The following is a 12,387-nucleotide window of genomic DNA, read 5'->3' on the forward strand; positions in this document are numbered from 1 at the left end:
TCTTAAAAGGAAAAACTGGAAGCAGCTTAAATATTCAAACAGAAAGATGGTTAAATAGACCACAGAATAGTAAATATGTTGCCATTAAAAATGATTCCTATGAAGACTATGAGCCAGGAGAAAACGCTTGTAATTTGAAAATAAGAGAAAAGCTTCCTTTTCCTCTTCTTTTCTCTTCTGGAATAACTCAATCCTAAAGATGAGGCAGAACGAGGTCAGTGATGTGCCCATAGCGTGGGGGGAGTCATAGTGGCCCAGAACAGGGTGTCAGAGCCCACGAAGCATGAGGAAGGTGTCTATATGGTGAGGGAAGAGCCCAGCATGGAGGGTCAGAGGCTGAGTGGAGTGTGGAAGGCATCCGTGAGGGGACGGTGGCAGCCGCAATGGGAGCTTGGTGACAAGAGGAGTGATCAAATAGGGATAATGGGAGCCAGATTTCAGGGAAGGGCCTTGGAGAAGATACCCTCTAGTAGCAATGAGCACACCCTCCACCTGGATCTCAGTTTCTAAATACTATTCACCACTAAAACAAACTAGGGCTCCTTGGAGAAATAGCTGATTCCAGGACTGGGGCATGAGATAAACCTGGAACATCTCATCATGTCAGAAAGTAAGGAAGTGCTCACAGAATGATGGAGACATGTCGAAAGGGCAAAGAAACCAGCTTGAAGGGGCTCCCAGTGGCCAAAATGGGGACAATTTGAGCATCGAAATAAATGATTGTAATGTGTGATATCCACATAGTTTCAAAATATCTCCCCACAAAATACTTACTAACTATAAAGGGGAAAAGAATAACTTTAAAGTGAAGAAAGCTGGCTGTAGCGGCTGAATGGTGGCCCCCAAAAGATATGTCCATATCTTAATCCCAGAACATGTGAATGCGACCTTGCTTGGAAAGAGAGTCTTTGCTGATGTAACTGTGTTAAGGATCTTGGGATGAGGAGGTCATCCTGGATCAGTCAGATGGGCGCCAGATTCAATGCCAAGTGTTCTTGGAAGAGACACACAGAGGAGAAGACACAGAGAAGGCGATGTGAATATGGAGGCAGAGACTGAAGGAATGTGGCTGCAAGCCGCGGAATGCTCAACAGCCACCAGAAGCTGGAAGAGGCAAGGAACACATCCTCCCCTAAACCCCTCAGAGGGAGTGTGGCCCTGCCAACACCTTGGCGTTGACTTCTGGCCTCCAGAACTGTGGGAGAATAAATCTCTGTTGTTTTAAGCCACCGGTTTATGGTAATTTGTTATGTAGCACAGGAAACCAACACACTAGCAGACACCACCTGAAGCGAGCGATCAAGCGAACATCCTCAGTAATGGCACAAATCAAAATTATGCACCCGTTGATTGGATGCAGAGAGGGACACAGCTTTGGTTCTGTGACATCCCTGCCAAAGAGGCATAACCTAAATCTAAATACGAGGGAATGTCAGACAAACCTAAACGAGGGACACTCCACAAAATAACTGGGCCGAGGAGTTAAGCTTGCGCTTTCTGCTTCGGTGGCCCAGGGTTTCACCTGTTTGGATCCTGGGCGCAGACATGGCACCGCTCGTCAGGCCATGCTGAGGTGGTGTCCCACGTGCCACAACTAGAAGGACCCACAACTTAAAAAAAAAAAAATCTATGTGCTGGGGGGACTTGGGGAGGAAAAGCAGGAAAAAAAAAAAAAAGATTGGCAATAGTTGTTAGCTCAGGTGCCAATGTTTAAAAAAATTAAAAAAAAAAGTCAAGGTCATGAGAGTTAAGGAAAGATCAAGGAACGGTTCCAGATTGAAGGAGACTAAAGAGACATACAGTGAGTAATTCTGGACTGGACCCTTTTGCTATAAAGGATGCTATTGGAACAATTATCAAAATCTGAATGGGATCTGAGGATTAGACGGTATTAATATATCAATACTAACTTCCGAATTTCGATGGCTGTATTGTGATTATGTGGGAGACTGTCCTTGTTTGTAGGAAATATACACTACAGTATCGGGGGTGATGGGGCATTCTGTTGGCAATTTACTCTCAAATGGTTCTATGTAATGTACTTCCAACTTCTCTGTACATTTGTGCTTGCTTCAAAATAAAATATCTATCAAAAAATAAGAGAGAAGAGCATACCAATCACACAAATGGTTGCACATATATATACATATATATATAGTGACAGACTGGAATACATAGACTGGAGGGAAATCCACAACAATGATAATAATTATATTAAAGAGGTAGGATTGCATGTGACATTGCTCTTAAATCTTTTGAGATTAGTTCAATAAGTATGTGTTGAGGATGTGCTATATGTCAGGCATTGTGCCAGGTCCTAGGCATACTGAAAAAAGTGACAATGCTGGCCTGTGTCTGCAGGAGAGAGTATCACGGGGATATGTGCTGGATGGATGCTAAAACAGGGTGCTGCTAGAGCACAGGGAACACCTGACCCCAATGTGAGGGGAGGGCTGAGGAAGAAATGCCAGGAATGCGGTTCTCTTCTTTTTCTATAAGAATTAAAATAATGTTTCCAAAGCCTCCCCCAAAGATGTTGGGAGTCCCATCTGCACTGGGAGCCCTGAGGAGGGAGAGGAATGTGGAGAATTCAGAGTCTACAGAACATGGGTGGCTGGTAGGCTGAGCTTTAAAGCTCAGTCATGGGAGGGGAGGACATGATCTGAAACAGTATGGGGAGGGGTTGGAGTTAGACTCCAGGAAAACCTCCAGGTGGTGTGTGGAGGGACCTGATGGAGCCCTCAGAGAGGAAGAGAGGGGGCAGGGATCCAGGTTGCCCTCAGTGGTCTTTGTACACAGGCCCTGGAAGAGACCACAGAAGCTCTAGCCCAGGCCATGCCGAGCCCGGGCACAGTTGCTGTTATTTCAGCCTTACATCCTCATCTGGGCTGCTGGGCTAAGCAGGGCCCCTGGAGCCAATCCCAATCTGTTTCCTTCTATTCTTTGACAGGAAACTCCTGGAGAGCCAGTCCCCACCCCCGCCCCGCCCCAGTGCTCCCTCTCTCTTCTCTACTATGGACAGAGCCTCCACGGAGAGAACGGCTGCCTGCCCACCACAGACCCAGCTGACATGAGGACTGTCGGAGCTACACAGCTGTGCTGGGTGATCCTTGGCGTCCTCCTACTCCAAGGTAAGAGGCACTTGCCACTCTCCTTCAGGAGTTCCTCTCCCACAGTTGGCAGTCCTGGGTATGCTGGCCCTCCTTCAGGTCACACACCACACACGCTCTCCCTCGGGCCAGCGCCCAAGGGAAATTCCAGAGCCTTTTGTGAAGAGCATCAGTTGGATTGGGAGGCACGAGTAAAACAGAGGTATGGTTAAATCCTTTTGTGGGGAAATGTCCAGGGTGAACTGGGGCCCCCATAGAGGGTGGCCACCTGAAGTGTGGGAAGTGACTCCTTTGGTGTGAGATTGAGGCCTGAAAGCTCCTTCCAGGGTGTTCTAGCACAAAACTGTCTGTACCTTGGGCTTTACAGGTGATCTTTTTTCCTCCTCCATGTGACGAGCAACCACCTGGGAATTCCAAATATTTATTTTAAGCTCAAATCACAGCAAAAGGGACTCAGATTAGATACAAAGAACTATTTGCCAAAGAGGATATACACAATATCCTCACCCGGGGGCTAGATGAGATGACCTTCAAGGAGATGACTTGGAAACAACACTTCTCAGACAGGGCTCTGCCAGCTGATGAGTCGTGAAGCAGCTCATAAGGGATCCTCTAATTAGGGAGCAGTTGCTGGGAATTGTGAGAAATCCAGGAGATTCTGACTCACAAGGCAGCAACTTCCCTTTGGTCATCCCTTCCCCACCCCCACTTCACCTTCCACAGTCCTCTGCGGAAGATTCATGAGCCTGTGCTCAAAGCAGCAGAAGAGAGTCCAAGAGTGCTTGGATGGGGAGGGAGGATGGTGTGGGTGAGAAGGCCGGAATGCCAGACACTCTGCCTCCTGGAGAGGCCAGACATTTCTCTAAAAGCTCATGGGCTGGGGGTGAAAACTCTGATCGCCGCCATCCCCCCACGCCCTCCGGGGAGGACAGAGTCATACATTTGATCTGGGGCTGGGGGAACATGCTGTTGTGGAAACTGCAAAGGTGGCAGAGGGGGAAATTAAAAAGTGAGACTCATGAGGTGGCCTTTTCCCAGGCCTAGGCTTCTCCCAGGTTCCCTACCCACTGTCCGGTCCCAGGCAAGTGCCAGGGCTAGGAATACCCTGTGTAAACTCTTCCTAAGCCACGCTCACCCCTTGGGTTTCCTAGCCTCTCCTCCTGAGAGCTCAGAGCCCTCACTGTCTCCTTCATTTTAGTGCAGTGAGGACATTCGGGCTCACAAAGGGACTTGACTGTGGATACACAGAGTCAGGGCAGACTTGAGACTTGGAGGATTTAAGAGAATGGGGCAAAAATAAAGATGTCTAGCATTTACTGAGCATGGACTATTTGTCAGGCACTGTGTTAGTGCTTTATATGCAATATCCTTACATCACACATGGTACTAAAATCACTTGCATTTTAAAGAAGAGAAAACTGAGGCCCAGGTCAGGGAGTAAGTGATAGAAGTCAGGACTTGAACTCAAGCCTGTCAGACTCCAAAATCCATTATTCTAACTAAACTATGCTGCTGAGGAAAAGAGGTGGAGGGGGAGGAGAGAGAGGATGAAAGGGAAGGAAGCAGGTAGGGATTAAGGAGGGGAGACCAGGAAAACGAGAGACGCCTGTGGCCAGTGTTCTTCAGGTATCTGCATGCCCCCTGGTCAGAGGCACCCTGGCCTGTACAAACAGATGCTCCCTAAGTCTCTCCTCTACCATCAAAGGAATCTACTGCTGACAAAATGTTCCTGTAGGAGGAAGGGGTGGGAGACAAAGAGAGAGCAGCTACGAGGACTTGAAGCTTCTGACTTTGGAACTCCTTCCAAGACATTAGTTTTGTTTCTAGATAAATGTGGGAAGGCAGTGCACTGGGCCCTCTCACTAAGAACTAAAGTTATAACCTTATAGAGCTTAGATGGTACCTTAGATGTGCTGGATCAATAATTGATAGATACGCCTATCTATCAGTATTTCAGGATGCGCCTTGGGTCGAAGGGGTTCTCCCAGGGTCATCCCCAGCTGGGAAGAGTTCTCTCTAGCTTTGGGCACCTACACGTTTTAACTCCTCTCTTGACCCTGATTCAACGGGGGAATGGGGCTATCAGAGATGGTGACCTGGAAAAACACCGCCCAGAGTTTGGGCAAGCTTGGGCTTGGAAACAATTAATTCCACACTATCCAAGCAATAGCCGCACGGAGGAAGGCAGTGGCTAAGGAAAATAAACAGACCAGCAGGCTGCCACAGGGTGGGCAGGCCCCTGGCCTCCAGCCACCTCTGTTCACCCAGCCCAGGGCTTGGTGCTTCCCTGATGAGAGGGGCTAGGAGAGCAGGAGGGCCAGGCCAGGGGCTGCAGTCCCAGCCTGAGTGGAATGAAGGGAACCCAGCTGGGCGGCTCCACTTCCCTATGTTGTTTTCCTTTCACATTGTTCACAGGTTTCAAGAATGATTTCATTGTGGAAAATGAGCAAACACAACCTGACCTTTCAGGTCCCACACACACAAGGGACACATATATGGGCACACAAGCATGCACTCATCTGCATAGTCTGCAGGCATACACAGGTACACACAAAACTAATGAGGGCTTCTGACTGGGGCCTCCTGCTAACTGACTCCTCTCTTTGGCCAACAATGACCATTTCTGAAATAGCCTCTGGCTGTGAGAGTAAATTGGTGGCTCCTTCTACAGCTTCCCTGCCTCCTGTATATACCTCAGAACTTGTGTCCTGTGCAGGCCTCTATCTCCAGCAGGAGGAGGGCAGAGGGAGAGCACAGATGCCAACTCTAGTCCTTAACACCATCTCACTCACCACATCTTCCCACCCCCTTCCCTTGGGGCAGGAGCAGGATGGCCATATTCACAGGGAAAAGTGGATGGCTCCATGGTAGTGTAGCAAGAACATTAGGCTAGGGGCCAGCCCCGTAGCCAAGTGGTTAAGTTCGCATGCTCTGCTTCAGCGGCCCAGGGTTTTGCTGGTTCGGATCCTGGGCGCAGACATGGCACCGCTCATCAAGCCATGCTGAGGCGGCGCCCCACATGCCACAACTAGCAGGACCTACAACTATGTACTGGGGGGCTTTGGGGAGAAGAAGGAAAAATAAAATCTTTAAAAAAAACCCCAAAAAACCCATATAGGCTAGAGACCTGCAATCTTGGGTCCTTGTCTAGATGTGACAGGTCACTGGCCCTCTGTCCTTAGGCATATCCCTAGTTTGAAATAAACTTCCCCTGACCTTGTGTCAGGTTGGTATGAAACCCATGCAGGATGGAAGAGACAGGAAAGGACTCTGGGACATGGAACCATGAGGTCGTGGTGACAGTGCTATTGAGTCACTGTGTCAGAGGAAGCACGCACCAGGAGCTGGAGCCACATCCTTTAGCCCTCTGCCAAGTGTGTCTGCCTTCCAGTATGGGAGACTTGGAAAACCTAAAGGCCTGGGTTCTTCTATGGGCCCTGTGCTGGGCAGGAGACTCACCAAGCTAGTCTACGTGTTTTGCTTTCTCTTGCAGGCCACAACGCACAGTCCACCACAACACAGGACTCTAGTCTGCGGGGTAAGACCAAACACACAGGGCCTACTCCAGCCTTTAGGCCTGGGAGCTTAGAAAGGGTGAGAGCAGCTCTAGGCCCGTTTTGCACTGATCTCAGGTGATTAGGGCTGGGGCCAGAGCTCTCAGAACATCCAAGGCTAAGCTCCTCTAGGGACTTTTTTCAGCTTGGCCCAGTCTAACATGCCTTGAAAGAGGAGAGAGACAAATGGTTGGGGATGGGGATTGGGTAGGGAGAAAGACCAGAAAAGACCAGCTATAGGGAAAAAGAGAGGGAGACAGAGCAATAGGAGGCAGCAGATCCTCAGCTTCAGACGGTCTGTTTCAGGAAATCTAAATCTGACCACAGAGCCAACTTCTCCCAACACAGGTGAGTGAGTGTGGTTGCTGAGGGGCCAATCCCTGTCCCCTGCCCAGCCCTGCACACCTGCTTGGAGCTGAAGGGTTCTCAGATGGGCAAGAGAGGGTGGTGTCACCAAACCTACCCCCCCTCCAACTCCCCTTCTGCCTCTGTCCTTGCAGGAGACAGCCCTTCCTCAGAGGCCAGCAGTCCAAGCCCTCCATCCAGCACTAGCACCCCAGGTACTCGGCCACTCAGACCACAGTACTGTCCAGGGAGGGCCCAATCAGGAAGCAGACACAGTTTCTGCTCCAAAGGAGACTACATACTAGTAGGGGAACAGACAAGTGAACAGGACCTCACATTAACAATTACAAAGCAGAGTGAGAAGAACTGTGATGCGCATGAGCAGAAGGTGCTGTGGGATCCCAGACCGATGTCAGCCACTTCAGACTTGAGGGTCAAGGAAGACGTGCCAAAGGGAGTGACCTGTGAAGCTGAGGCCTAATAAGCAGTTAACCAGACAAAAACTGTGGGTGGAGGGTGGTGGGAACTGCATATTTCAGGCAGAGGGAACTGCACAGGCAAAGGCCCAGAGGTGAAAGAAAGGATGGCTCCTTCTAGAATTGAAAGCAGTAAAGAAAAGGAGGATTTTGGAAGAAGAGCCTTCCCTGCATACATGCTGACTGAGGCTCTAAGCAAGCCCATGCATACTTCCTAATCCACAGCAGCCACAGAGAAGGCCTCACAAGTCTCCAAGGTAACCAGTAAACCAGTGACGCCAAAGTCAAGCCCCGTCAATGGTCACTCGCCGTCCTTGGTGGGCCTGACCTCGTCCCAGCCACAGAAGCACACATCAGTACCTGGTGAGTACCTGGGGCTGGAGGCGTGAATGCTGGGGTGTGTCTGGCTGGGTTCCTTCTTCCCCTCTTCAGGAGGCCCATGTCCTGCCCCACAATGAGGGGTCTCAAGGCCAGGATCCACATCAGTGGTCCCCTGGTTTGGGAGAGAATGAGAGAGGTTCCGTGGGGAGTAGAGACAAGAATTTGGGCCTGGTCACAATGAAGGTGAAAGGAGCCTGGACTCAGGACTGATAAAGGACTAGATGGGGTAGGGGTGGAGGTGGGGGGTGGGGGTGAGGGTGGGGAGGGCGGAGGCGGGGGCGGAGGACCCCAAATGATGGAAAGGGCTACTCAGGGCAAGTTGGCCTTCCCCCAACAGCACAGGAGAGAACTGGGGGTCGGGGGGATACCCTCCATTTCACCCTGCTGTTTCATGGCGCAGGTACAAGTGTCCCAAGCAGTGGCAGCAGCAGTGGCAGCACGACTGGAGGTATGTCATGTCTGCTCACAACGAAGAGCACCCTGACGCTTTCCCTCATCCTACCCCTTAGATCTGGGATTTTTTACACTCCCAGACTTATTTGGGAGGAGACTGAGGATAAGGAAATGGAACAGCAATTAGGCCTGCAGTACAATGAGTTAAAGAGGGGAAGAGATGGGTAACCATACCACTTTTAAGAGGGCCAGAAACTTGTGCCCCTTAACTAGTAGGCTGGCCTGTTAGATCAGTGCCTGGGGACAAACATCTGGTGTCCTTCTTTCTTCCCACTTCAACTCTTGGCAAAGCAAGGATGACTCTGCCTTGGCCAGTCTGGCTCCCTATGTTTGCAACATAATCCCTTTCCTCTGGGCCCTAAGGGGTGGTGAGAAGAGCATAATGAAGGAAGCATCTCAAATTCTCTGGAGTCCTCTGGAACTAGTAACTTAAACAACCGGCAATACTATTTACGTGACCCCACATCACCCAATTCTGACCTCCATCCTCATGGGATCTGGTCGGAGTGCCAGGGAGGAAGTCTTTTTTGTAGGGCATGAGCTCTCTCTTCAGCCTTTCACCTGGGGGAAGCAGGAAAGGAGCAAGGTCTCTCTGGTAGGCTGTTGGTCCCTTCACTGACACATCCATCTCCACTCCATTTTAGACATGTCTCAAAATATTACCCCCAAATCAGACAACACGAGCCTGAGGACAGGAGAAGACTCGACAGTCCTGCCCAGCCCCACGTCAGAGACAGTACTTACTGTGGCTGCATTTGGTGAGAGGGAGGAGAAGGTGGGGTGTGGCAGGGGACCCCACCCTTGAACTGACTTAGACTCTGGATCTGGAAACACAAGTTCAAATCTCATCCATTTGTTCTAGGAGAGTTTGGCTGACGAAGAAGGCCCTGGTGGGAAGGAGCCTCCACTGGTCCTCCAGTCAGCTCTTCTGCTCTGCCGGGTTCCATTTTCTTATGGGAGGATGGGACAGGGCTGCAGAGCTCACTCTGGCCAGGGGCAGCAGGCTGAGAGCTCACAGATTCAGCAGAGAAGGGGAATTCACTTTGCTCCCAGAGTCTGTCTACACAGCACTTAGCTGAGAAGGGAATGTGAAATCCTGTTGCCTGCTGTTGTCCCCTCCTCAGCCTCCCCTTCACCCCATCCTTTTCCCTGTTCAGGTGTTATCAGCTTCATTGTCATCCTGGTGGTTGTGGTGATCGTCCTAGTCAGTGTGGTCAGTCTAAGGTTTAAGTGTCGGAAGAACAAGGAGTCTGAAGGTACATGCCCTGACCCTCAGGGCCCCCCATTGCCCCTCTTTGCTGGGGAACCCAGAGCTAGATTCTGGAACTGACACTCAGCCCAGAGTTGAGGGAAGGAACTAGATGAAAGTCCACTTAGGTGGGCTTTGAGGGATAGGGTGGGCTTCTGTTACAGCATGTGTCCCCCCATTTGGATTTTTACAGATCCCCAGAAACCTGGGACTTCAGGGCTTTCTGAAAGGTAAGACTGTCAGAGGCGTAAGGGAAGGATCATCTATCTGACCTCCCACTCCAAAAGGGAACGGAGACTTCCCACCTTCTCCACACATGCACACACCCACACACCCACACACACGCGCGCGCACACGCAGAATCCTGACAGCCTCCACTGAGGCCAGGGAGAGGGGTGGGTGGGACAGGGGTGGACCTGAAAGGAAACAATCAGGTGATGGAAAATGGACCGGGACTCTTCAGCCCCAGGACTAAGCCTCTATAACCCCTTCATGAAAAGTATAGGAATTCAGATTCTAATATACCCCTTAAATAAAAGGACACTTATTTAAGGAATCACTTATTGAATACCTTGTATGTACCAAGCACTGTGGTAGATATTTTGTAATATTACCTCAAATCCTTACAGCAGTTCTTCAAGGCAGATATTACTGCATTTTATACATTTAAAAAATTGAGACTTAAAAGAGGTTGTAACTTGATCAAGATCACACAAGTAGTAGGTAGTAAAACTAAGTTAAATACAAGTCTTTTGGCTTCAGAGCACACTCTCATTTCATCACAGTCCACCACTAAAATGTAGGGTTATCAAAACAAGGGTCTAAGTTTGAACCCCCATCATGGTTCCTTGACCCTCGCATCGCCCTCCTGCTCCTCCTCTCCATGACCCATGTTCCCTTCTACCCCTAGCTGCTCCACAGCCAATGGAGAGAAAGACAGCATCACCCTCATCTCCATGAAGAATATCAACATGAATAACAGCAAAGGATGCCCCTCAGCAGAGAAGGTGCAGTTTTCCTGGTTCCTTCCTCCCCTCTCCCACCTCCTTCTCCCTTTAGGCTCTAGTTCCTCAACCAGAAAGAAGATGCTTTCAAAGACTCAGGCTCTTCTCTGCTCTTCCCTACCCCACCACTCCCAAGAAGTTTACCCTTCCTTATTGTGTATTTATTTTGCAGGTTCTTTAAAAGCAACCTTGGGGTTCCCATGGGGCCGAGGATGATGCAGCTGCCATGACTGTAAGGAGGAATGTGATAGGATTGGCAGAAGCAATAAACTACATATAAATTATTTTATTGTTTTACATCTACTCTCAGATCTAAACAACACTCATCCCTCCAGATCTGGGAGCAAGCTACCAGTATGAGAGACTCTTTCCCATATGGACAACCATTCTAGAAACATGGCCTGCTCCTCCCACATTCTCAAAATCACAGGAAGGAGAGTCTACAGAACAATGGCAAGGAAAACGACAAAATGGACTGGTCTTTTCTACTTTGCATTAAAATTATTTTCTGGCCTGCAGTCTAATTTCTTTTAAAGTCTGTGCTCTCATGTGCTTTTTTGTTGTGGGTTTTTTGTGGGGTTTTTTGGTGAGGAAGATTGGCCCTGTGCTAACATCTGTTGCCAATCTTCCTCTTTTGTTTGAGGATGATTGCCACTGAGCTAACATCAGTGGCAATCCTCCTCTACTCTATGTGGGATGCCACCACAGTGTGGCTATGTCCTCGTTGTGATCTGAACTTGCAAACCCCAGGCCTCCTGCAAGCAGGGCATTCGAACTTGACCACTACGCCACTGGGAAGGTGCTCTCCCATGTGCATTTCTTAACAGCAGCTTTAGGGCCTCCTTTCCTAGGCAAGGCACGTATGCAAGTTTCTGCCCCTGTGGGGAGCTCTCTGAGAAACCTGGGAGGTGGAGAGAACCTTTTGTCAGGTCTGCCTCCTGTTCGTCGCCTGGTTTTTTAAGTGGGATAAGGTGACTGACTAACCACTCCAATAGAGGGGAGAGAAAAGGAGCTGTAAATAGTGACCAATCACCACCAGTAAAGAAGTTTTAAATCTGGAGCATGAGAACACGGGAGGCACAACGCATTCTGACTTGGAAACTCCAGTGGTGAGAGCTGGATTATATGAGGGCAAATGTGATCTGCTCGTCCCAGAGTAGACATGTCTCCTTTTGGTCCTAGCTATGGGGATAACACTGGGAAGCTTAGGAGCAAGGATAGGTCTGTGACTTAATAAACTGAAAACCCACTCACTTTATCCCATACAGCTATTATCTTTGTGTCCTAGAAATTGAAATCACAAATACTACAAAGTCATTTAAAGAGAAGGAGGAAAAGAAAGCAGTTGTCTGTTTTCTTAGTAATCTCTACCATGACACTGGTTTGGATATGAATCTTGGTTGGGGAGAGTCAATGGGAGAGTCATCTGTGTACGTCTGCACAGTGTTTAACTTTATAAAGTTAAGTCAGCAATTTAGAACACAGGGAGAACACAATTACCCATTCTGAAGCAACAACATGCTATTTTCTTCCGGATTTAGACTCTGCAAAGTGATTTGAGAGGGAAAGCCTAGAACAAAAAGTTTCACTCTCCGTCTCATTGAAACTATTCAAGTGGACTGAAGAAACCTACAGATTTTCTGAAATGCTCTAGGGCAGGACCTGTAACCTGCTCATGTCTGTAGCTCCTATGTGGTACACTGTGCCCAGCATATCAGAGGTCATAAAAGCCGGCTCTCAAGTGCAGGAAATCTAGCCAGAAGGCTGGGCGCTGCCGCAGACTTGCAGCTCGACTCTAGCGAAATCAGCCCCCAT

The 12,387-nt window shown here is 49.3% G+C and overlaps 1 protein-coding gene across 2 annotated transcripts; it reads left to right on the top strand.

The window, feature by feature from the left end:
* The first annotated feature begins 2,955 nt into the window (after positions 1–2,955).
* ECSCR (endothelial cell surface expressed chemotaxis and apoptosis regulator) lies at positions 2,956–11,090 on the top strand. Of its 2 annotated transcripts, XM_014853855.3 has the most exons (11): positions 2,956–3,131; positions 6,604–6,648; positions 6,971–7,012; positions 7,165–7,224; positions 7,711–7,848; positions 8,267–8,314; positions 8,964–9,077; positions 9,477–9,575; positions 9,762–9,798; positions 10,479–10,575; positions 10,745–11,090. In XM_014853855.3, exons 1-11 carry the CDS (start codon positions 3,071–3,073, stop codon positions 10,751–10,753), a joined length of 750 nt encoding a protein of 249 aa, XP_014709341.2. In that variant the 5' UTR covers positions 2,956–3,070; the 3' UTR covers positions 10,754–11,090. The 2 variants fall into 2 exon arrangements, with proteins under 2 accessions (XP_014709341.2, XP_014709342.2); XM_014853856.3 differs by lacking the exon at positions 6,971–7,012 and having other exon boundaries at positions 2,974–3,131.
* The last annotated feature ends 1,297 nt before the right edge of the window (positions 11,091–12,387 follow it).

The sequence above is a fragment of the Equus asinus genome, chromosome 9 (genome assembly GCF_041296235.1).
Source record: "Equus asinus isolate D_3611 breed Donkey chromosome 9, EquAss-T2T_v2, whole genome shotgun sequence".
NCBI lineage: Eukaryota > Metazoa > Chordata > Mammalia > Perissodactyla > Equidae > Equus > Equus asinus.

What these genes read in the sequence shown, in the direction of transcription:
- ECSCR (XM_014853855.3), top strand. Translation starts at nt 3,071, where the DNA reads ATGAGGACTGTCGGAGCTACACAGCTGTGCTGGGTGATCCTTGGCGTC. An exon ending in GCCAACTTCTCCCAACACAG is followed by an intron (nt 7,013 to 7,164) that starts GTGAGTGAGTGT and finishes CTGTCCTTGCAG; the next exon opens with GAGACAGCCCTTCCTCAGAG. An exon ending in GAAGAACAAGGAGTCTGAAG is followed by an intron (nt 9,576 to 9,761) that starts GTACATGCCCTG and finishes GGATTTTTACAG; the next exon opens with ATCCCCAGAAACCTGGGACT.